Source organism: Rhincodon typus, chromosome 7 (assembly GCF_021869965.1).
Source record: "Rhincodon typus isolate 14 chromosome 7, sRhiTyp1.1, whole genome shotgun sequence".
In the NCBI taxonomy this organism is placed as follows: domain Eukaryota; kingdom Metazoa; phylum Chordata; class Chondrichthyes; order Orectolobiformes; family Rhincodontidae; genus Rhincodon; species Rhincodon typus.
The window spans coordinates 42,809,743-42,835,480 of NC_063338.1; the positions used below are offsets into that span (position 1 = coordinate 42,809,743).

Below are 25,738 nucleotides of genomic sequence, written 5' to 3' on the forward strand. Positions count from 1 at the left end.
CAGACTGGACAGTATAAATTCCAAGCGGAGTAGAATAACATCGCTTCATCGGAGGCTCCACTGATGATGTCACCCAGCATGATGGTGAAACATCTGAACAAAAACAAGTCAACCACCTCACCACAACCTGAGCTACAGATCTGTGCCAAAACTTTAAATAATCTACCAGCATTTGGTCCATAATAACCCTTCCTATTCACATACCTATCCAGATGCCTTTTAAATGTTGTAATTGTACCAGCCTCCACCACTTCCTCTGCAGCTCGTTCCGTACACACCATCCTCTGTGTGGAAACGTTACCCCTTAGGTCCCTTTAAAATTTTTACCCTTTCACCTTAAATCTGTGCCCTCTAGTTTTGGACTCCCCCACCCTGGGGAAAAGACCTTGTCTATTTACCCTAGTTGTGCCCCTCATGATTTTATAAACCTCTATAAGATCACCCCTCAGCCTTTGACTCTCCAGCCTATTCAGCCTTTCCCTATAGCTCAAACCCTCCAACCCTGGATACATCCTTGTACATCTTTCTGAATCTTTCAAGTTTAACAACATCCTTTTAGCAGGGAGATCAGAATTGCATGCAGTATTCCAAAAGTGGCCTAACCAATATCCCGTACAGCTGCAAAATGACTTCCTAACTCCTATACTCAATTCCCTCACCAATAAAGGCAAGCAAACCAAATGCCTTCTTCACTGTTCTGTTGACTTGTGACTTGACTTTCAAGAAACTATGAACCTGCATTCTAAGGTCTCTTTGTTCAGCAACATTCCCCAAGTCCTTACCGTTCAGTGTATAAGTCCTGCCCTGATTTCCCTTTCCAAAATGCAGCACCTCACATGTATCTAGCTTAAACTCCATCTGCCACTCCTCAGCCCATTGGCCAATCTGATCAAGATCCCATTATACTCTGAGGTAATCTTCTTCGCTATCCACTACACCTCCAATTTTGGTGTCATCTGCAAACTTACTAACCAAGCCTCCTATGTTTACATCCACATTATTTAAACAAATGAGGAAAAGCAGCGGACCCAGCACTGATCCTTGTGGCACACCCCTGGTCACAGGCCTCCAATCTGAAAAGCAACCCCCCACCGCCACCTTCTCCCTTCGCACCCAGTTTTGTATCCAATTGGAAAGTTCTCCTTGTATTCCATATGATCTAACCTTGCTAACCAGTCTGCCACGAGGAACCTTGTTGAATGCCTTACTGAAGTCCATATTGATCATGTCCACTGCTCTGCCCTCATCAATCTTCTTTGTTACTTCATCAAAAAACTCAATGAAGTGAGTGAGATGTGCTTTCCCACACACACAGTCATGTTGACTATCCCTAATCAGTCCTTGCCTTTCCAAATACATGTAAGTCCTGTCCCTCAGGATTCCCTCCCACCACCTCTTTTAACGGCCTTCTCAACTCGGCCTCAGAGATTTCTGTACGTACAACCTTTTCCCCCAGGTGTCTCTATTCCTGCACCTCATGAAATTTGTACTATTTGCTTTATATTTACTTCCCTCAATCTTCCTACCAAAATAACTCACTTCCCTGCAGTAAAGCACATCTGCCAATTCACCCATATCCTGAGATCCACTAAAGCTGGGGATGGAAGGAAGCAATCCCTTTTAGTTTACTACAAAAGTTTACTAATAATTTACAACATTTTTGAATTTTACCTCCTCTGGAAACTTTGCAGTTCTGCCCTGTATACTGAAATCCAGGCCATGAATAGTGCCAAAATGAGCTGTGTGCCTAATACCAACTATTGTGTAATTCCTTCCAGTTGAAAACAACTATTCATTACTGCTCTTTTACTTTAAATCTGATTTTGTATGCAGATTGCCATTGTCTCTTTAATCCTGTAGGCTTCAATTTTGCTAACAAGTTTTTCACTTGATGTTTTATCAAATTTATTTTAACAGTCTATATTTACAACGTGAACTGCACCACCTCCTTCAACCCCCTCTGTTACTTAAGCAAATCCATGCTTACTATCAGTTAGTAACCTATATGTCTTCAAGTGCTTAAAATGAACCTGTTATCTTCAGAGGCCATGTAAAGATTTTTGACAAAAGTGTGTAGATATGTGATTTTCTTATTTTTTTTTCTTAACTAGGTTCGCTATCAATCTGGAGCTATTTGTAGACCACTTTCTGTGTCAGTAATGTTGACACCAGAGGCTCGGTTTGGAATAGTAAGTATAAATGTTTTTACAAAGTATAATGAAATGTTCAAGTGGGCATGCAAGTTGTTAGATGTCCAAGAGTGATCAAAGTATTTTCTGAGGCTGCACAAGACTGTTGACAGTCTTGCTATTCTATTTGACTTTGAACTGCGCTCCCATTCTCTCCACCTAGACAGCTTTCTTCAATCTCTGTAACATTACCCATCTCTGCCTTAGCTCATTGGCTGTTAAAACCCCTATAAATGTCCTTTATACCTCTAGAGTGGGTTGTTGCAATGCTTTTCTGTTTGGCCTCCGACCTTGTACCCTGCTTAAATTTGAGCTCCGCTAATATTCTACTGCTCATGCCCTAACTCTCACCTAAGTTTAGCTAACACATCTCTCCTGTGTGCATTGGCTAACATTGGCTCTGGCCTAGCAATGCGTTTTATCATTCTTGTTTCCAAGTTCTTCTAGACCTTCCTAGTCTAGATATCTGCTTCACCACACTACCCTGTAAGATCACTGTGCTCATCTAATTCTAGCCTCTTGCATATCGCCAATTTCGATCATTCCGCCATTGCGAGTTTTAAAAGGGTATTCAGCTAAAGAGAGAGCAGCCCTCTGGTTCTCTGGAAATGTGGTAACTTTACTTCTTCATTTCATTTTTTTTAGAAATACAGGTTAGTTCAATTTGGCTGTGCAGGCCTATTTGAAAAGTCTTGAATTAACCCTCGCCCAACTATTTAATTCAGATGCTTCAAATTTGACACAGATATACCATCAGGCAAGACTAAAACACTGAATGATGAGAACCAAGCAGGGTATAATTAAGCAAAACATTACACTCCTCTAATAACTATAGATTATTTTTGTATTCAACAAAAGACATGAAAGTTATATTGAGCAGAAATAAAAGAAACTATCCTCACTGAGATCGACGAATCCCAGCTTCAGACAGCAATACACTTTAACTGCCACTACATCCTTGGAGAACTCTTGAAAAGATAGATATAAATATTTTCTATTCAACCTTTTCAGAGATATTATTGCACACCTCTCAAGCAGATGGGACTTGAACACGGGCCTCCTGGCTCAGAGGTAGGGACACCACCACAGTGTCACAAAAGTACTGTTGAATTTTTTAACTTCTTGGGTCAACCTTGTCCTATTTTAAAAACACAAACTATATTGACATTTATAGTTGGGCTTGCCAATATAAATTTGTAATGCAATAATGCTTTGTACTCCTATCGTGAACATGCTGAAAGTGTCCTATTCTAGAAATTTTCTAGATATGGTTCTCTGTTTTTGGTTTTTGACCAATTGTATTCCCATTGCAAATTTTTCTTCTGAACAATATTGAGTTCCAGTAAAATCTTATACATGCTATCCTGTGATGGAATTAATTATATTCCTCCTTGTATGCCACCCTATAGATTACTGAAAGATTAGATTTTACCCCTTTCTCTCTCTGCACCCTCGTCTGATGGTATATCTTGCTTTATTATCACAGTCTGTGAAGCAAAAGAAAAGCTTCAGGACCCCCCCCGAGATATTCTAGAAGCAAAATTGACTTTGAAAAACATCATTTCATGATCATCAGTTTTACCTTTAATTCAAGGGTACTGCATTTGAGGAAGACTGTCAAGGCTTTGGAGAGGATACCTAGGAGGTGTACCAAACATGTTAGCAGGAATGAGAGAACAACAATAACTTATAGCTTTAACGTAATGAAACATTTCAAAGCTGTTCCCAGGAAAATTATAAAATGAAGTATGACACTAAAATAATGGAGAGAGATTGGGTCAGATGACCTAAAGCTTGTCCAAAAATGTAAGTTTTAACAAGTGTTTTGAAGGAGGAAAGAGATATAAAGTTGAAGAAGTATAGAGAGGAAATTCCAGAACTTGACACCTATGCAGTTGGAGGAGCAACAGCTTGTTATTGTCTGTAAGCTATGATTCTGTGAACATGGCTGTGTCCCACACACTGCCATCAGCATCCCAGGGTATGTTCTGTCATTCTAGCAGATAGATTCACCAAAGGTGGCAGCCCAGTGGCAAACGGTCAGGAGCGAGTTGCCCTGGCAGACCTCCGTGTCACTGGGGTCCTATGAAGTTGAATGGCATCAGGTCAAAAACAGGTGAGGAAACGTACAACTTACCAGATCGGCTCAGCTGCTGAATCGATATTCCTCCATATAGATAACCAACTGGAAGAAACACTCAGGCTGGAAAAGGCACCGAATGCACTCTGGATAGAGACTTCAGTCTCCATCACCAAGCATGGTTCAATACCATGGTTCATTGAGCTACCCATGTACTAAAAGATATGGCTGCTAGATTGCGTGCAGATGATGAGGGAATTGATTAGGGAAAAACCTACTTGGCTTTGTCTTCAACAGTCTACCTGTTGCAGATGTGTCTGGCCATGAGAATATTGGTAGTTATTTTTTTTTAAAATTCATTTGTAGGATATCTGTGTTGCTGCTGGACGAGCATCTATTGCCAATCCAAAGTTTCCCTTGAGAAGGTGATGGTGTGCTGGCTTTGTGAACCGCCGTAGTCAACTTACTGCAGGTAGATCTAAAATGCCATTAGGGAGGGAGTTTACTGCACAGCCCTTGTGGAGACAAAGTCTCATTTTTACTTTGAGAATACTCTCCATGGTATTATTTGGCACTACTGCAGTGCTAAAGTTGTGGGGATAGATTTTGACCAGATCTAGCAACTCAAACTGTGCATCCATGAAGCACTATGAGCTATCAGCAGAATTGTATTTAACCAGAAGTTTTAATCTCATGACCTGGCATATCTCCCAGATATCATTACCATGTAGCTGAGGGACCAACTCTTCATTCAGTGAAATGCACAGGATGACGTTTGAGGATCAGCAAGTAAGCCTAAAAATGAGATATCAACCCAATGAAGCCACAACGCAAGATGATTTGCATGTCAAGCAGCAAGTGATTGACAGGACTAAAAATCCAACAACCAATAAATCAGTCTAATCTCTGTAGTCCTACCACAACCATTTGAGAATGGTGATGGGTAATTAAACAACTAACAGGAGGAGACTCGACAAGTATCCCCATCCTGAAAAAAATGGGGGAGGGCAACACAACCGTGCAAAAAACAAGGCTGAAGCATTTGCATCCATCTTCAGCCAGAAGTGCCAAGTGTGTGGCCATGTTGGGCTTCTCCAAAGAGCCCAGGCATCACAGATGCCATTCAATTTGATTTACTCCAAATAATATTAAGAAATGGCAACTGACGGCACTGGATACCATAAAATATGGGACCTGACCATATTCTGGCAGTAGTATCAAAGACTTGTTCTTAGCCAAACTGTTCCAGTATAGTTACAACATTGGAAATGTGGAAAATTGTCCCTATTCATAGTAGGCCCTATTCATAAAAAGCAGAATGAATCCAATCCAGTCAGTTACTGCCCTATTAGTCTATGCTTGATCATCAGCAACGATAGAAGGGATCATTGGCAGTGTGGTCAAGATGCACTTGCAAAGGAATAACCTGATCACTGATATCATTCTGGGTTCTGCCAGAACTATCCAGCTCTTGACCTCATTAAAGTATGGATTCAAACAAGGACAAAAGAGCTGAACTCCAGAAGTGAGGATAGAGTGACTGCCCATGACATTGATTTCAGCTGAATTGCAACATAGTCATGGAGTCTTTACAGCATCGAAGGAGGCCCTTTGACCTGTTGTATCCATGCAATCATTGAATATCTAACTATTCTAACCCCATTTTCCAGCATTTAGCCTGTAGCCTTGTATGCTATGGTGTTTCAATTCTTCATCTTAGAAAAAGTTCTGATGTCTTGGGGGTTCCAGCCTTTACCACTCTTTCAGGCAGAATACTGCAATAGCTGGTTAAGAGGAGGAAGTTGTCCAACAGATGTGCTAAAGTTTACATCCTTCAGAATTGAGGGATCAGATGTGAAGCTATACTGAAAGAAATTCCCAGGACCAGATAAGGACAACAAAATTAGAGGTGAGAGAATAGTGGAGCATGTTTTCTCCTAAAAGTCCCTCTACAGGTTTCCTGTAAGCAAAAACCAACAATTTATTTCAGAAATGTGTAGCACTGTAAATGGATTTTGTGATAGATGCAGGGGTACTACACATTATAATGTAGCAGTGCTCCAGAATGGTGAAACGGGGTTTTCTTCAAATATTCCTTACTCAAAGTTCAACTCTATTTGACTGAATTTTTATTTAAAGAGCTGACTAAGAAGATAGATGAATGCAGAGCGGTACATGTTGTCTACATGGACTTTAATAAGGCCTTCAACAAGGCCCCGCATGGTAGATTGGTTAGTAAGGTTAGATCAAATTGGATCCAGTCAATTGGATACAAAACTGGTTTGACGGAAGGAGACAGGAGGGCAGTAGAGCGTTTTCAGACTGGAGACCCATGATCAGCAGAGTGCCACAAGGTCCACTGTTTGTCGTTTTACATAAGTAATTTGGATGAGAATATAGAAGGCTAGGAAGTTTGTGGATGACACCAAAATTGGTGGAATAGCGGACAGTGAAGGAGGTTATCTAAGAGTACAACAGGATCTTGATCAACTGGGCTAGTGGGCTGAGGAAGGGTAGAGGGAGTTTAATTGAGATTAAGGTGATGTTACATTTTGGTAAAGCAAACAAGAGCAGTACTTATACAGTTTATGTTAGGGTCTTAGGGAGTGTTGTTGAACAGAGAGACCTAGGCGTTCAGGTGCATAGTTTCTTGAATGTGGTGACACAGGTACACAGGGTGGTGAAGAAGGCATTTGGCATCCTTGCCTTCATCAGTCAAAGCATTGAGTACACTGGTTGGAATGTCATGTCACAGCTGACAGGACATTGGTACGGTCACTTTTGGAGTCTTGCTTACAATTCTGGTTGCCCTGCTATAGAAAGGATGTTATTAAACTGGAAAGGATGCAAAAAAGGATTTACAAGGATATTTCTGAGTCTGGAGGTTATGAGTTATACGGATAGGCTGGGACTATTTTTATTTCCGTGGAGTGTAGGCGGTTGAGGCGTGACCTTTGTAGAGGTTTATAACATCATGAGGGGCATGGTTAGGGTGAATAGTGTTGCGCTTGCCACAGTGTGTTTAGCTCATTTATTCCGCAAAGGACTTTGAGTCGACTCTTAATAGTAATAAGAAATGATCTTCGTTGATTATAACACAATTAATACTATAGTAACGATTATGCTACAAACTAACAATTAACATTATAAACCTGACAATTAATGATGTAAATCTAAATCAGTATCTTGTACTTTAACGTAACTTAGAATGATCAAACATCACACTAAACCTTGGCCTTGATCCATGTGCTGATGTTCATCTGGTCTTCCTCTCCCGGTGGTCCCAGGGGCACCTCTTCTTACGGTAGTTGGTCTCGAGTTACCACTCCCGAGGGTGCTGTTGCGGCAATTCTTGTCCTTAGAAGCTTTAGCGCCCCTTTGTGAGGGTCTTCGATTGCCACCAATGGATCGATCAGGAATCGATTACCCTGATTGATCAGACCCATTCACGCATTACCAAGCGGATGGTGAGGTGATCTTAGGTCGTCCATTTCTGCAAGTGTCAAGGGCACAATTCTTGCCATCCCTGACGTAAGTCGGGTAGCCTTTCCGGATAAGAGTATAAGGTGTCCCTTTGCTCCGGAAACAGTTTGATGTTTCCTGTTGTCCTAAAAAATAGGCTTGGTCAGTTTTGTGTATTGCTGTGTCTGCAGCTGCAGCCTACCTGTCTGCGTCTGCAGCTTGTTTATTTCAGTATCTTTGCATAGATACCTTGGCCAATGCTTGGCTTGATTTCCCAGCATGCTTGGTGTATTATCCAATTCTGCTATTTTGAGTGGCCCATCCAGCTACACTCCCTCCTCTTGATTCTTCTGAATGTGCAGCATGATGGATCACATGATCACAAACCAATTTCTGTGTGGTGACTATATGACCATTCAACTCAAGCAAAGCACAACATACACTCAAACAATTAAACTCTTACAGATAGCGTGTTAGGAAATGATCCTTAACTGAGATCAAGCACATCATCAGACTTTGCATAAATAGAACATCAAAATTCAAACTTAACAGCTAATCATCAAATGTGGTAAACTAGGAACAAGTAAGGCATCAGGTATTCATAGCGACGATCAAACAGACATTCATACTCAAACAAATAATCCATAGGATTAAGAAATGTTAGTCCTCTTATCTTTATGTTAGAGAATACTAGAAAAAGAAAAATATTAGGCCTATATGATTTAACTAAGCTGGGAATTATATACGTGCTTGACAATGTAGAGAGAGCAGTAAACGGAGTGCCACAGCTGGGTCTTGGGATTTCACCACTATTGCCAGTTCACTGATTCATTCATTCATTCAATTTCATGGAAGTGGTATTTGATGGTAGTGAAATGTCAAGACTGCGGTTTTATGAATGGAAAGCAGTAATAGTGCGCTGGTGCGTGGGTGGTAAAGTTCGAGTTCAATCATAACGCAGTACTAGTAGCAAATACAGAATGCGTGTGAATGGGTGGTTCGTAAAGGTTATGAATGACAACAGCCTCAGGGTCTTGTTCCAGTTCGGCCAAATCAAGGGCATTAATGGTTGATACCCCTGCCCCATATGCTGTTGCTAAGTCATTCAGTATTTCTCTTTTATATTGCTTCTCCTTTCCGAGTTTGGTCTTCCCTTCGTCTGTCCCTATCTCTTGTCCCAACAATCTATGGGTCAAGTGGAGTTATAGCCTTTTAAATTGGGGGGCGCACCACTCTGGCAGTTAAGTCCACGCTAAATTCACCACCACTAGTACCAGTTCATGGTGCACATTGTCATACAGGATTTTTCCAATAGGCTTTAGAACTAACCTGTTTTGTGGACCAGGGGTGGCTTCAGGACATGGGTTGGGTGCCTCTGTGGCTGGTTTTAAGCCGTTCTTAATCTCTTACAGAAGGAACTTCCCCTCTGAGTTTCCTGAAGCATTGCTCTGAGTTCCAATCCCTTTCCTGGGCTGCTTGGTAAGCATCCTAACTCTAGGCACCTACTGTTTGAGAATCCCCACCAATCACCTGTGATTTCTATGCTCACGTAGCAATCATCTGAGCTCCCATTCATTTTCCTATATACTACGTGCTGGTTGTTGCACCCAAACATTATACTTTTATTGGGGTACACCCATAACACACCATCCTCTCATTTGCCTGCATCTGGTAGACCAAATCATAAGCAACTGTGGTTAATCCCATAGGAATTAACAAGAATGTGAGTTGATCCCACAGGATCTATAGAGAAGTGTGAATTGCATACGAGTGCCGACCATCAGAAACAGTTGTACCTTGCCTGGGGTGGCTGCTAGGAGCTGTTTCATCACCTGGGTTAATGACTCAATTCATTCATAGGCACCCAACAGAGACTCATCAGTTAGTTCCGAAACCTCTGTCTCTGTGGGCCTGATAATATTGCGTCTTCCAGGTTCCCATGTTCGTGTGCTGTCATTCTCCCTAGTGGTGATGCCGTTAACGCTGAAGGGGTTCTACCTGACGGTCCGGTTCAGTTTGTCTTTCCTTTGTATGCATTAGTCTCTTAGCCATTGTCTCATCCATGTTGTGGGTATGCTATCTGGGATCTGAGTTGTAAGCGGGAGGTGATGGATGGGTGGAGGTCTTTCGATTTCTTTACCTATCAGGGAGTTATTGGAAAATTCTGTCATGTCTGGGCTGTGTGCCAAGTTGTTCCAATCGGTTAGGGAAGTCAAGTCCTCCGGTAAGTCAATTGGATCGTCCAGGGGTCCATTAGTCGTTGGAGCTGCAGTCGGTGGTAGTGATGGGAGAGTATGAATTTTTCTCAGCGGTGTGGTCTAGCTGAGAGGATGTGTCCTTGTTCTTGTCAGTTGCTCTGGGGTAGTGTCATCCACCATGCACATTTTTAAAGTTGGTGAGACTGGCTGTGTTGAGTGCCACAGGCTTTTATTTGGTTTACATGGTACCAGCCGGTCTTTCCTGTGGCTATTAGAACCTTGTATACCGAGGGACTCGTCTCATCAACCACGGTGTGAGGACCTGAGTATTTAGGGAAAAGAAAGGAGCTAGGGTTGTATTTCTGTAGTATTACCTGTTGTCCTAAAGAATAGTCAACGGGGTTAACTTTACTGTCAAAGTAAGCTTTACTTAATTTCCTTTTGGTTCCTAACCTGACAGCTGCTGCTAACTGCATGGCCTTGATATTTTTGGTGAGCTGCTGCACCACTTTTTCGTGGGTGAGGGCAGGTTCTGTGAGGTCAGGTCCGAACAGGCAGTCAACCCCTCTTTATGGGTTGGCCTGTCATTAGGGTATGAGGGGGGTATACCTTGTGGATCGTTAGATGGTGTTGCGTATTATCATATGGACAAATGGAAGTACTGTTTCCCAGGTTTTATTGTTCTGCTGCACCTTCTTCCTAATCATCCCTTTTAGAGTGTGATTCATTCTTTCCACAATCCCACTAGATTGGGGATGGTATGCAATGTGGAACTTCTGTTTGATATAAAGCATAGTCATCACATTCTGCATGACTTGGCCAGTGAAATGTCTTACCTGATCTGACTCGATACTGCAGGGTAAACCCTATCTCATAAATACCTCGGAGATAGTAAGAACTGCCGATGCCGGAGTCAGAGACCCGAAACGTTAGCTTTCCTGCTCCTCTGATGCTACCTGGCCTACTATGTTCCTCCAGCTCCACACTGTGTTATCTCATAAATACTTTTCGTGTTAGGATTTCTGTGGTTGTTTTGGCCGTATTTGTTCTAACAGGAAAAGCTTCAACCCATTTTGTGAATGTATCTATGATTACTAGAATATAGGTAAATCCGTTCTTATTTCGTGGAAGGGGACCTATATAATCAATCTGTAGATTCGTCTAGGGCCCTTCCATTGGACAGGTATTCCTCAGTTCTCCCTCTTAGGTGTACCTGTCTGGATTATTTTGGGCACAACCAGACAATTTTCTACGTAGTGTGCTACACCCTTATGTAATTCGGGCCACCAACACAGTTCTTTCAATCGTTCAGCAGTGGCTTCAGTTCCCTGGTGTCTGAGCCAGTCATGGTATTGGTATATGATCTGATTTCTGACTTGAATCGGAACTACATAAACGCCTGCTTTTAGAACTAATCCTTCCCATACTTGTAAGGAATTTTTCCATTTATTATAAGCACGTGGATAAACACTTCCCAAAATCTGTCTCAAGGAATCATCGTGGCGTTGTGCTTGTCAAAGGTCTTCTATGTTCGTTTGGCTCACAGTGATCGCATTTGCCTGCTGTACTCTGGGTAGCTGCCAGAATTCTCCTACACAAGCAGCTGTCCTAGCTAATTCATCCGCTTTGTGGTTGCCTTCTGGGGATGTTTTGTGGTGGTTCCTAACTTTCCATTATGCCATATTTCCTTTCACCAGCGGCTTGTCGTATCTATTTTAATAAGGGGGCTGATGGTGGGGGTTTCCCATCGGCGGAGATAAAACTTCTAGCTTCCCTTAATGGTAAAAACCCTGTGAGGCAGTTGCATACAAACATGCTATTAGAGTATATATCTGCGGGTGAAGGGAACAGATTGGGATGGCTGACAACATACGCTACAGCTGCTAGTTCTGCAGCTTGGGCACTTAGATGGCTGGGTAGTTTCAAAGCAAGTTCAATGAGTGGTTGTCCCTGCACGTTTGTCATGTATGTACCACAGCCGGTGATCTGACTGCCGTCCTCCACTGTGGAGGATCTGTCTACATAGATTTTGACTGCAGTTTCTACCTGTTTATCCTTTTGCCACATCTCTGACTGTCTGTCCTGTTGCTTTGAGATGAAAGGGCCAGCGGGGTGTTTTGCTGTTATTAATTGGCAGTCACGTGGGTCTCCCCTATAATTCAGGTTATTGGCTAGGAAGGTAGGCACCTTGGTACGTTTGACCATGGAGTCCTGACCTTGATTCAAGAGTCCATCATGTGGCCCCAAGACAGCTGTCTTTGATTCTGCCATCCAGCAGGAACTGGATTGGGGTGTGCTCAGTTAATATAGTCAGGGGACTTAAACCAACAATACAGTCAAAGTACTGAGCTGCCTGAAAGACTGCGAGGCGGTGTCGTTCATACCCATGGAAAACCTGTGTTCCATGGGCTGTAGGCCTCTGGAGGCATAAGGCACTGGGCCTAGCCTACAGTGTTGTTCCTGTAGCAGAGCGGCAGCTATTGTACTGCCTGTGGCTGCAACTTCTAGGGGCGTATGGTAAATCAGGGTTGGGAACTAGTAAGGCTGGTGCTGTTGCGAGGGCATGCTTTAAATCAGTTACTGTCTTTGTATGTTGGGATGTCCGATTCCAGGCAGGATTCCTTTTCAGCAACTCTATGGGTGGGGCCGCTTTGGTGGCGAACCCATCAATGTGGTTCCTGCAGTATCCCACTAGACCCAAGAAAGATCGGAGTGCACTAACATCTCTGAAGTGGGAGACGCACTATGGAATCTATTCACTTTTGGTCCATCTGTCTTTTCCCGTAGATGACTCTTGTTCCCAAGCATGTAATGCTGTGCTGTAGAATCTGCGCCTTTTTTGGGTTTATTTTACAACCTGTAAAGTGCAAGAGGTTGAGTAATTCATCTAGGAGTTGAATGTGTTCCTCCTTTGTTTCAGTTTGTAAGACTAAGTTATCTACGTATTGGAATGGGAAGCAGGCTGGGAAAACTTTTCTCATGTCTTGGCTAATTGTCTGTGGAAAATCTGGTGAGTTATGGAACCCTTGGGGTAAGCAGGTCCAGGTATACTGTTGCTGCTGGAAGGTAAACGCAAATTTATACTGACCGGACCGATGTAAGGGTACGGACCAGAAACTATTACTAATATCAAGTACTGTGAAGTATTTTGATTGCAGTCCTAGCTTCATTATTGTGGCTGGGCTGGTGGCTACTGTCGGTGCAGAGAGCTGGGGGTGACTTTATTCAGTTCCCGGTAGTCAGTAGTTAAATGCCATCTGGCTTCCTGACAGGCCAAGTTGGAGCATTATTAGTGGAAGCTAATAATAGAGGAGGTCGCAGTACTCCTTGTTGTTAGAGACTGTCAATCACCTTGCTATCCCCCCTCCCCGCCTGTCGGGGGAAACTGTATTGTCTCTATGGTTTCGGGTCTGGCTCCTCGATTATCATCTCTCCCAGCATACATCCACATTTATGGTGAATACTCCTTTGTGTTTCATAATCACTTCTTGCACAGACATCTTCAATGTCCTCGTTTTGCAAGGACTGAAATTTCTCCCCCGCCAGTGGTCGAAAGCGCCCTCGTCCGCATCTTGTGTTTCCCGCACCTCAGCCCTCACACCCCCTCCCCGCAATAAAAACAAAGACAAAATCCCCCTTGTCCTCACGTATCACCTCATTAACCTCTGGATTCAACGCATCATTCTCCGCCACTTCCGCCACCTTCAATCTGACCCCACTACAAAGGGTATATTTCCATCCCCACCCTTATCTGCCTTCCGGAGGGACTGCTCTTTCCGCGACTCCCTTGTCCGCTCCACACTCCCCACTAGCCCCACCACCCCGGCACCTTTCCCTGCGACAGCAGGAGGTGCTACACCTGCCCCTACACCTCCCCCCTCACCTCCATCCCAGGGCCCAAAGAAACCTTCCACATTAAACAGATGTTCACCTGCACATCCGCTAATGTGGCCTATTGTATCTGCTGTTCCCGATGTGGCCTCCTGTACATCGGGGAGACCAAGCGGAGGCTTGGAGACCGCTTTGTAGAGCACCTACTCTTGGTTCGCGACAAACAACAACACCTCCCAGTCACGAGCCACTTCAGCCCCTCCACTCCTTAGACAACATGTCCATCCTGGGCCGCCTCCAGTGTCACAACGATGCCACCCGGAAACTGGAGGAACAGCACCTTATATTTCTGTCTTGGAACCCTACAACCCAATGGTCTCAATGTGGACTTTACTAACTTCAAAATCTCCCCACCCCGAACCTCATCCCAAGACCAGCCCTACTCCTCATCCCCGCCTCCTTGACCTGTCCGTCTTCTCTCCCACCTACCTGCTCCACTATCCACCTTCTATCACTGCTCCCCCCATTTATTTCAGAGCCCCCTTCCCCTCCCCCATTTCTGAAGAAGGGTCTAGACCCGAAATGTCAGCTTTCCTGCTCCTCTGATGCTGCCTGGCCTGCTGTGTTCCTCCAGCTCCACACCTTGTAATTGCATAGCTGGATCCTTGGTCATTGTTAGTGTATTGAACCAAAACTCTCCTATTGTGCTGATCTGATCAACATAATTTCCTGTTGCAATGATAGGTGGTGCCTTGCTAATTGGGGGCATCTTCCATATGCAGGAATTTACTGGATCAACAGCAAGGGTACACCTAGTAATGAAACTGACTCTGAGGATGTGTTCTGTGTCTGGGAGAAGGTTAACTAAAATAGCAGGATGGTGGCATGTAATGTCACCTAGTTTAAATTCTATAGGTTCAGTAATGTACCCCTCCTGTGCATGACCTGTAAATCCACTTACAATAATAGTCCCTGTGGTTCACCAGGGTAGATCATTAAATTTTGAGCTGTTTATGGTTGTGCGGGGACCTCCAGCAGCCTCCTACCTCGCTATTGACTCGCGGTCTACCTACACTATCCCACTTTGTATTGCAGACCCATATTGGGGAGGTAGGGGCCTGACAGTGCCATGTCGATGCCTTGTAATTTTGGAAGGTGGATTGGCTAGTGTCCCTGACCTAGACCAGAGCCTGCCGAATTGGACCTTCTGATAGGAGTTAGTGCCTCCCTCTATTACTCCTTGTTCCCATCACGTTCAGTGGTCCCTGGGGTTGCAAGTGTAACTGTGCAGGGACTCTACATTCTCAAACATTATGTCCTGGGTGCCTGCAGTGGTGGCACTGCATTGGCTGCCTTGTGTTCCTGTGCTGTACCCTTCTATCTCTCCCTGTGGCTCTGTGAGGTGGAGCAGAGTTCCTTTGATGAGGATTACTTTTTCTTCCTTCATTCCTCCACACTGGACCGTGGTTGGAGGCTCAGAGAGGAAGCGTTTTCCCTTTTTTTTTTTTTTTTTTTTTTTTGTTTTTGTTTTGTTCGCGGGCTTCTTTTTCCCACGCCTGGGACATTCTCCTCAGGACCCATGCCTCATTGTGAGTTGGCTTTGTGGGATCGAAGTTCTCACACGCCTTCCTACTCTCTTTGTTGACGTGTGAAACTAAGCCAGAGCCCATTTAGCTGAGTCAGCCCCGGATAACTGACCTCTGTCTAAATCTCCATAGACTCCTGTAAAATGTACCACAATGACCGGAAAAGGCAGTCAGGTGTTCTCCCTTCTTTTGCCTACACTTGTTAAGTCCATCTACGGCCTCTCCTCTGTTGCATCCAATTGCTGTTCGGATTGCCTCTTTCATATCGGCTAGAGTGCCTTCCCCTACATTTAGAGGGGCTGGGATTGCAGACTGCACTGACTGGCTCAAACACATTACAATGAGTTTTATCTCCTCGCTCTCGCTCTCTCCTCGACCATGCAAAACCTTTTGTCTGATCCTATCGAAGAATACAGTGGGTCTGCCAGTGGTTCAAAATCTGATATCTTTTTGGGGATTTCTGCTAATTAGGGTAGTGTATGTTAGTGCTGGGGCATCAGCAACATCCCCAGCCTGTCTTTTGGTGGTAATCAGGTTCATTACAGCATGGAGTGTCTGCGGGGGTGCTGAAGGGGCTGATTCTCCTGGGAATGGTGGTGGTGGATCCCAATCCTCCGTGCTCATGGCATACTGCTGCGTATCTTCCTGAGCTCATCCCAGTCTACTTCCTGTTCTTCTTCCTTTATAGCATTCCCATAAGCATATATTATTCTGTTGCGGATTGAGAGTTGGAATTTTAACTTCTCAATCTCCTGCTGGCACTTAATGTGGTCTGTGGCTGGCTGTTTCTTTTCCTTAACAGATTGGTGCATTACCTTTTACTGTGTTTGCAGATCTGCACGTTTACTTTTTAACTGATTTACTTCACTCTCAGCAGCCTCTTTAGCTGACACTGCACGCTGGACATCTTGATACGCCTTCTCACATTGGGTTTGGAATTGTCCCATGTGTAATAGTTTGGCTTGATTTCTTCAATCCTGCTCTGCACTTTTCTGTTGTAACTCTGCTCTTTCTTTCTTCGCGTCCTAATTCTTTGTGAACCTTTTTCAATTCCTGCTCAGTTCCTAACAATTGTCCCAGACAGCATATTATTGCTATAGGTTTTTCAAGTTTGGAAGCCTGCTTCCCTTGAATTTTCCTCAAATCCTCCCTATGTTTTTGTCGTAGGGATCCTGGTCCCTTTTCACCATGACAGCAAAATTCTGCCCATATGGGCCACTTTTTCTTACTGTTGTATTGTCTTGACATCTTTTCTCATACTGAACAATCTTTTACTCTGGCGCCTTTTTCTGCCATTTCTGATTTAAAGTGTGTAGGAGTGGATTGGACTGAATGGTACGGCTTTTGCTATGTTCCGGTCCTAATCCCACCACGTCTGTACCGACATTTAGCGTTACCTTATCTATCCCACTTGGGACCAGGCACAGGCACAGGCACAGGCACAAAGAGGTGCACACACCTCTTTAAGGAGCGGTCTAATGTAGACCTTTCTATTCCCTTGGATGTACTTGAATTCCTGGCCGTCACGTGGGACTTAGTCCTCTTAATCCGGGCACAGGCAAAATTTCAGAGAACATCTGATTCCATGGGTTTCAATCTCGGAGTGACACAAGTCACTCCTTATCGAGGCCTGTCTGGGGTGCCAATTTGTTGCACTTGCCACACTGTGTGTTTAGTTCATATATTCCACAAAGGACTGTGAGTCAACTCTTATTAATACTATAGTAACGATTATGCTACAAACTAACAATTAACACTATAAATCTGATAATTAACGCTATATATTTAAGTCGATATCTTGTTCTTTAACGTAGCTTGGAATGATCAAACATCACCACACTAAACCTTGGCCTTGATACATGTGGTGATGTTTGTCTGGTCTTCCTGTCTCGGTGGTCCCAGGGGCACCTGTTCTTACAGTGGTTGGTCTCGAATTACCACTCCTGAGGGTGCTGTTGCGGCAATTCTTATCCTTGGAAGCTTTAGCGCCCCTTTGGGAGGGTCTTTCATTGCCACCAATAGATCGATCAGGAATCGATTACTGTGGTTGATCAGACTCAATCACGCATGTCAAGCAGATGGTGGGGTGGTCTTTGGTCCTCCATTTCTGCAAGTAAGTCAGGTAGCCTTTCTGGATAAGAGTATAAGGTGTCCCTTTGCTCTGGATACAGCTCAAAGTTTCCTACTGTCCCGGAAAATAGGCTTGGTCACTTATGTATTGTTGTGTCTGCAGCTGCAGCCTATCTGTCTGGGTCTGCAGCTTGTTTATTGCAGTATCTTTGCATAGATACCTTGGCCAATGCTTGGCTTGATTTCCCAGCATGCTTGGTGCATTATCTGATTCTGCTATTTTGAGTGGCCCATCCGGCTACATTAGCCAAGGTCCTTTCCCCAGCATAAGGAATCCAAAACGAGAGGGCATAGTTTAAGGTGAGAGGGGAAAGATTTAAAAGGGACCTGAGGCGCAACTTTTTCACACAAAGGGTGGCGCCTATGTGGAATGTGCAACCAGAGGAGGGAGTGGTAAAGGTGATTACAATTACAACATTTAAAAGACATTTTGACAGGTGCATGGATAGGAAGGGTTTAATGTGATATGTGCCAAATGAGACTAGTTCAGTTTAGGAAACCTGGTCGGCATGAACAAGTTGTTTGAAGAATCTGTTTCTGTGCTGTATGACTTTGACTGTTTTTCTCTCTCTGAGTACCATGCCTTAAGAGGGCATTGGTGACAATGGACTCTGGTCCATGATTTGCTTGGAAAGCTATTGCAGTGGTTTGCCATTGCCTTCTGCAGTGTGGTTAATGAGGAGACTCTCCTGTTCTTACTGTCTGCTGTCAGGTGTATTGTTTGGATTCACAAGTGATTCTTAAAGGAAAAGGAGGAACTCTCACTTGGAGATCTATGAATAAGTGGGTTTGGAATGGTAAGGAAAAGAATGAGGCCAGAGATTTGATTGGTGATTGACCTATGGCTGCAATGGAGTTTTGAAAACTGGGTAGTGCAACTGCTAAGTTCAAGGACAGTGGGTTCAATAATCCAAGCTAATACATGGCGAACAGAGATAGAGACTTGCTAAAGTGATGTACAAGGCAAGTGTAGCATACCATTTAGTGTGTGTAAGTTTTTTAATCGGTAGTGGCAGGTAAGTGGTAACATTGTATGGGGAGATTGTTTGTTTGTTTGTTTGTTTGTTTGTTTGCCCTGTATGTAAACTTGACATAAGTCTGCATAATGCTATGAATTGTGGTGATATGTGAATAAATTTCTCACCTGGGAGTTTTCCATTATAAATGTTGACATAAGTCTGACTTAATGATCATGCAAGGGTGACGTCAAGTATGAATTCGCTGACAAAAATATTGCTTTATAGCTGCAATTTCTGAATTCGTTCTAGGAACGCACAACATTTCTGAGAAGGACCCAGGGCAAGAATTCATTTGTTCAAGATGTACTTCGAGAGTTCCAGACAAGTGCTGCAAGACAGGATATTGATACTGCTGCAAAGTTCATTGGTGCTGGAGCTGCCACTGTTGGAGTGGCTGGTTCTGGGGCTGGAATTGGAACAGTTTTTGGTAGCCTTATTATTGGTTATGCCAGGTAATCTTAATCGACAAAATGCTCAGCCTTTCCAGAAAATTTTCATGTAAATAATCTATGCTTTAATGGACATGCATACTGCTAATCTACTTGATTTTTTTTTTAAAAAACACCCATTACCTACTTTTTTCCTCTACTGTTGAAGATGTTGACTCCTTGTTGGGATACAGTTGACTGCAGAGGGAACTGTTGCTGATCCTTCTGTTAACCAATTTTAGCACACAAGCACTTCTAGCAGAATCTGCTGGACGATTGTCATTTCCGCCCTCCTTACCGAACGCACAGATGCTGACACCAGTTGCACAGTTGTACCATGCCAACTCAGATCATCTACAAAATATAATCACTAAAACTCTATTTCTATCAGTTGATCTCCTCTTGTACGTATTCTTATGACCCATTCTATCCCAGACCTTAAAACGATTGTTTCCCTTACCTCGTTTCTTCTCCCTTTCCCCTTACAATCTGCAGGTTCTTAGAAGTTCAGAAAGGTATCACCCAATTGCTGCTACTTAATTTACCTAGTCTTCTTTCTTAGTCTTAGTGATCGTGGATTATGAGAATACCATTGAACCCAGGAGAAAATGCTGGTTTGTCAGACAGGAATGAAAGAAAATAAAATAATTCAAAATTGAAGATACTGAAAACAATTTACGGCAGCTGAGGTAAAAAGAAACTGCAGATTGGAACATGAAAATAAACTACAGTAATGTAGAAAGTGATAAGATTGAAGTAATTTGCACAAGGGTTTATTTAAATTGTAACAGATGTTGGTGATGCAATCGATACTTTTCTTCCACACCCTATTATAATGAAGTTTTATGCCTCCTTGTCAAAGTACATTACTTGACATTGTTCAACAATAAAGGAGCATGATAAGAGACTTAAGAAATATACCACAATTCTTCTGCCATCAATCATTAAACTAAATAGACGAACTCCATGTTTTACAAGCTATTATGACCAATTTGAGAATTCATCTAAAAGCAAAGTACTGCAAAAAAACAAAATCCTGGAGAGATGAAATCTAAAGTGCTGGAGAAACTCACTAGGTCTGGCAGCATCAGCAGAAAGAGAAACAAAGTCCAATAATAACTTTTCTTTGGAACTACTAAATAAATTTTTCAAGTACTTGTTTTTATTTGAAAAATCAACTGCCTAACGAATGAAAATTCTTGTAAAATATCTTTTCAGCATAAGAACAAAGAGTTTCTAGATCATGTAGTGAGGTTGCCCAGGTCTTGAGTCCATATATCATTTAGAACGGGATAGTTATGTTACCGTCAAAGTTATGCTGCTTAGAATAAATGCACATTTATGCCCCCCTGCATTACCATTATATGTTTTTAGAAGCATGTGCTGGAGTGGTTTTAAAGTGTTGCAAATCAATTTTTCAGCAAAAATATATCTGAACAATGCAGTGCACTTCACCTGTTCCCAAAAAATTGTCTGCACCATATTATCCTTTTTAATTTGTGCATAATTGCTTCTACATCAACCCTCTGTGTTACACTTTTACTAACTTCTGCTAACTGTTACTACCAGCAGCTCCTGTTTCCTTATGATTTCACTCCACCAGTCCAACTGTTCATCCATCGTGAACAAGTTAACAATTTCACTTGTCCTCTGTCTTCTGCCCCTTCAGAGCTTGACCTCTGTCCTCCATTTTTCTTACATCTTCCCACCCTCTCTGGGCTGCGTCTATTTGTCTTGTTGACTCCACTGCCAAAAGAGTGGACCCATTTTCTCCTCTTCATACCTTCATTTATACTTTATTTTACATTTCCATCTCTCCTTTACCATTATCATCACTTCCTTTTCTTTGCTCTGGGCACCCTCACAATCTTCTCCACTTGGTCGTCCTCCCTGTCCTGGTCAACAGCATTAAAAAAAAAAACATTTTTGAGCCCTGTTCAGTTCTTCAGAACAGTCATTTTGGACTCAGTGATAACTCTCCATAGATGCTGCCAGACCTGCTGAGTTTCTCTAGCACTTAGGGAGAAGTTGTTTTTGTTGTTTTTTTTTGTTTTTACTGAAGCTATTTCCAGGGCATTCTTATCCACATCCTTAATGACACATGCTGCATATTATATCCCAGTCACTCAAAGCACTGCTTCAAACAATCTTGGATGCTTCCCTGCAATAAATTTTTCTTAGTCTTCTGTTCATCATCCTTTATCCTCAGCACATTCCTTTTCCTCAAAATTGCAAATTTTTCTACAAATTTTACACAACAGATTGAAGCCTTTAATCTACAGCTTCACCTTGATGGATTACATTTAATACTTTCGTCCTGGCAAAACATGACTTGCTGCTTGTAAGTCATAACCAGTGCCATGACCTTCACTTATGTTCTACCATGCTTCCTACTCAGACCATTGCTTGGCATTGATCTTCGAGAACCTTGGCTTATCCTGACTCCTTGTCCATATTCAAACACCATATCCTCTAACACTTATCTCATTTTTGCTGCAAAATCTTAACTTATCAACTTCCTCAAATGCCTCTTCAGTGAAACAAAACCAAGAACTGCAACTGCTGGATATCTGAAACAAACAAATTTCTGGAGAAGCTCACCTGATCTGGCCACATCTGTGGACAGGAAACAGAGTTTTGAGTCCATGGTCCTCCTTTCTCCTGCTGTTTTTGCTTTTTTTTTGCTTGCCTTTTCAGTGAATCTCATCACTACCTTCCCTTAATGCTTCCATCAGGCAATTTGTATCCTGAGTATCTTCACTCTCTACTTGTACTTGCCTTCACCTAAATGTCTTGGTCTGTTTACTTCCCTTACTCTTTTGCTGCATATTTATTTTTCTCATGATAAATGGGTATGTTATTGTATTATACTGTTGAGGCATCTTGTTGCTGACCATGTCCTTTTCAGTATGTTCTTGTTTGTTTTCTCCTACACAGCTCCCCTTTCTTTCCTTTAGCCCTGCACTCTTGTATCCTGTTCCTGAAAACTACTACCTGTAACTCCCTTACACATGCCATGAAACCCTAACCCTAACCCTATTTTGTCACGATATTGATGGCTATCCAAATTTGTTCAGTTTGTACCTTGTTTCCACCAAATTTTGGGTCAGTCCAGGGGTCAGAATAATGTTTTTGCAGTGGCTCTTTGTTGAACATTCTCAAAGGCTGCTTTTGATTTTTGGGGTTAGTTTTGTTTTGTTTTCGGGGCTTCTTTTTCATACTGACTGTCATCTAATGAAGTAGTCATGGTCACAAAGTAACATTACCTGTTTGCACATGAGAACATAAGTACGAACAATATTAAGTAAGAACAGCAATAGATCATTCGACTCCACGAGCCTGCCCCACAATTCAATAAGTTCGTGGCTGATCTGTTTGTGTTCTGAATTCCACATTCTATTTACCCCTGATAACCTTAGATTCTTGTTAGGCAAGGGAATCAATCTACCTCCATCTTAAAAACACTCAATGACCCTGCCCCCATTGCTTCTGAGGCAGAATACTCCAAAGTTGCACAACCCTCAGAAGGGAAAACAAGTTCTCCTCATTTTTGCCCTAAAAGGGTGTATGCTGATTTCAAAAATGTGCCCCCCTAGTTCTGGACTGATGTACGAGAGAAAACATCCTTTGTACATCCACCTTGTCAAGACCATTCGGGATCTTTGATCACGTCACTTCACGTTCTTCTAAACTCCAGCAGAAACAAACCCAGCCTGTCCTTATAAGACAACCCCCTCATTCCAGATAACAAATTAGTAAACCACCTCTGATTCTTGTGCGATATATGATTTTTTTTTTTTGTTTTTGAAAAATAACAGCATAAGTACTGAAGATTTTACATATGCGTTTATATTGTCAAATGTTATAATTTAGGATGTTAATAAGAATTTTTAAAATTTATGACAAATAAGTCTTGTACTCTGTTTCCAACATGGGATTACTGAAGAATCTGAATTGTCTCAGTTGCTGTTGAATGGTTCAAGTTTAGTAGATGAGCTAGGACAGGAGTTTTCAATTTAAAATCTGACAACTTGTTGTAAACTGAATGAATTCCAAGTATCTTTTGGGTAAAATATCAAATAAATATTGTTTGGCTTCATTCAGCCACATGTGCACTCTAATCAGGTCCTGTTCCCACCTCTCAATTCCCAATAAGTACAAAAGCTCCTCTTGCCACAGTTGCTTAGTAGCCGCAGGATCCACTTCCCTTTGCAATCTAAAATCAATCTATACAGTGTTGAATTCTTATCACATTTTCCTTTTCTAACGAACAATTTGCATAATCATTTCATGCATTCCAAATACCTAAGCATAACCAACTTTTTAAAGAAATAGATCTCCTTGCCTCAATTATCACTGTTTTGTGAAAATTATTGTCAGATATTATTTCCTAGCAATACTAATACAACAATCAGTGATTTCAAAATGAAAGTTTGCATCTGTACCCTCTCCTGATCCATTGTCTATACTGCCATATTAATCGGAGCTTTGATTTTAGTGACAGTATGGTCTGGGAACAATATTTGGTCTAGCTTTTCATGAAAGATAGCAAGAACTGTATAAACTTCACATCTTTCGTGACCTTAGGATTTCCTTAATGGGCTGTAAGGCACTTAAGTACTTTTTAAGGCAAGAGAGCTGGCCATTGTGAGAGGTAGACCTATTAGCCCTCCATTAACCTATTTAACTTACGAAATCTGCAACAGGTTATATCAAACTCAGAGCTGCCTGCAGCCACTTGTGAGAGAAAGCCTTTTGCTTTTGCTACCATCCTTAGAATCACTACAATTCTCTTCCCTACTACACTAATAAGACAGATGTAATTATGATTCAAGCCAACAGGGGAAATCTCAAAAATATTTGATTTCAACTGATTCTAATGCCAAAAATTGGAGAGCTTTCAAAAATAAAACATTGCCTCAGAAATTACTTGAGAAAATGCTATTTTATTGAACAGTGGAGATCTTTCAATGTCTTAAAGTAAGATATTTGCTTTTTAGCATTTTCATAACCTTGGATCACCTCAAGACAGACCCCTCCCACTATAGTTCAGAATCTTGGCCTAACTCACTGAAGACCGCTACTTCTCCCCAGCTCACACTGTGTGACCTCCACTGCTCTTCCTGGTTACTTGTTAACCACTGCGGCTCCTCTTTGGTTCACCATAGCTTCGTCCCAGTCTCAGGATTTCTCCTTCCCATTCTTGGCTGCTTCTCTAATCAAAGATTCTGTCTCTTGTGCAGCAAAAGCAGGAGAGAGGGAATCTATAATTGGAGGAGCATGAGAGAACAGAATCTCTGAATGTGGGAGCAGCTCATTACAGAATCTGTCTCCCCTTCATACAGAAACTATCTTTATCTTTCTCCATTGTTCACCCCATGCTTGTTTTCCTTCCAGGTTGATTTTGAAGGGCCTTAAGGGACAAATTCACCCATTGCTCCCCTGTATTTTCAATGCTGGTTGAGTTCTATCGTGAACAATAACCTCCATAGTGGCTTGAAATTCACAGGTCATCTGCCAAGCAATATGCCTTATGCCTGTTAATGAATCTAGCTCAAGCACCTTGAACAGTAATACTGCTCCTTCTCTGGCCAAATATTCTTGGCGAATAGGAATAAGACCATCTACTTTTGTCATTCATTTGCTCTGCATTCCTTGTAGCCTTCCCTGAGACATTTTATTACAAAGAACTTCAGATACAAAGTCAAGGCAATGCCTGAGAACTATATAGTTGTCTGCTGCCTGCTATTCCCCCATTTCTCCTTTGTTGCTTCCCGAACCTGTAGCAGTAGATCATTCCTGCCTACCAACCTATTATCGTCTTGCAGTATTGACACTACGCCTTCTAATCTGCTGTTAAGATTACTATCAATTCCTTTATTTTCTAGTTATTTAATCTCAAGTCTTTCTTTTAAATCCAAGACTGAGTTAATTTCTTGTTTTACTACAGCTTGTTGTTTCTGCTGGGTACTTTAATTGTTTTCATTGATGACCTCATTCTCCTCTAGTGACTTGTATAGTCCAGCACTGTGACACTACTTTCCCATGTTTCCAGTCCAGTATTATTTAACAATATGTCTATTTACTTCTCCTGTGCCAATAAGATAATCTGAAGCTCCTTGTGTATTCTTTGTACTTTCCTTTACTTTGTAATATCCCAGGTTTAATGGTGATAAAGCTGAAAGCATCATCTTCAACTTCCATGAATACTGCTCGACTCCGCCAAGCACATCAGCTGCTACGTTGGATTTAGTCCAGAGAAGTAAAGTCTACATGGCATGCTCGACTCTGAACTCAGTCCCCCTTCACCCACAGAGGGTTGGAGGGGGGTGCGGGGTGGTTGTCTTTTGTGATAATTTGATGAACAAGAGCATCCTAACATTATGGTGGAATTTGGGGACCATTCTCATTCTGTTTCAGATATCCTGTTACCTTTGGTCGATTTGTAATGCTGTGATCACGTGGGCAGTAGTTTCAAATTGGGCTTGCTGAATTGAGATTTCCAGGTACAAGCTTACAGTCTAGAATTTAATAATGCTTTGTTTGTTTTTATTTTATAGAAATCCTTCTTTGAAGCAGCAGTTATTCTCGTATGCCATTCTTGGATTTGCCCTGTCTGAAGCTATGGGACTTTTCTGTTTAATGGTTGCTTTCCTCATTTTGTTTGCTATGTAAAATTTGCTGATGAATAGCCGAATCAAGTAAAATGTAATTAATACTTCACTGTGGCTCCCACAAGTATTTACGTTGGTGTCATGGAAATGTACATTTCCTAAGTCAGTTCTCAAATGTTCCAATAAATCCTTATACAAGTA

At 42.2% G+C, this 25,738-nt stretch overlaps 1 protein-coding gene across 2 annotated transcripts; it reads left to right on the forward strand.

Annotated features, from left to right (window-relative positions):
- Positions 1 to 2,101: 2,101 nt before the first annotated feature.
- Positions 2,102 to 25,738, forward strand: LOC109929378 (ATP synthase F(0) complex subunit C3, mitochondrial-like). 2 transcript variants are annotated; one of them, XM_048598955.1, is made up of 3 exons: positions 2,102 to 2,189; positions 18,745 to 18,947; positions 25,484 to 25,738. In XM_048598955.1, exons 1-3 carry the CDS (start codon positions 2,160 to 2,162, stop codon positions 25,596 to 25,598), a joined length of 348 nt encoding a protein of 115 aa, XP_048454912.1. In that variant the 5' UTR covers positions 2,102 to 2,159; the 3' UTR covers positions 25,599 to 25,738. The 2 variants fall into 2 exon arrangements, with proteins under 2 accessions (XP_048454912.1, XP_048454911.1); XM_048598954.1 differs by lacking the exon at positions 2,102 to 2,189 and adding an exon at positions 3,207 to 3,260.

Coding starts and splice junctions, on each gene's coding strand:
- LOC109929378 (XM_048598954.1), top strand. CDS start 3,228: ATGGGACTTGAACACGGGCCTCCTGGCTCAGAG. Junction 3,261..18,744: donor ACGGGCCTCCTGGCTCAGAG/GTAGGGACACCA, acceptor AATTCGTTCTAG/GAACGCACAACATTTCTGAG. Junction 18,948..25,483: donor CTTATTATTGGTTATGCCAG/GTAATCTTAATC, acceptor TTTATTTTATAG/AAATCCTTCTTTGAAGCAGC.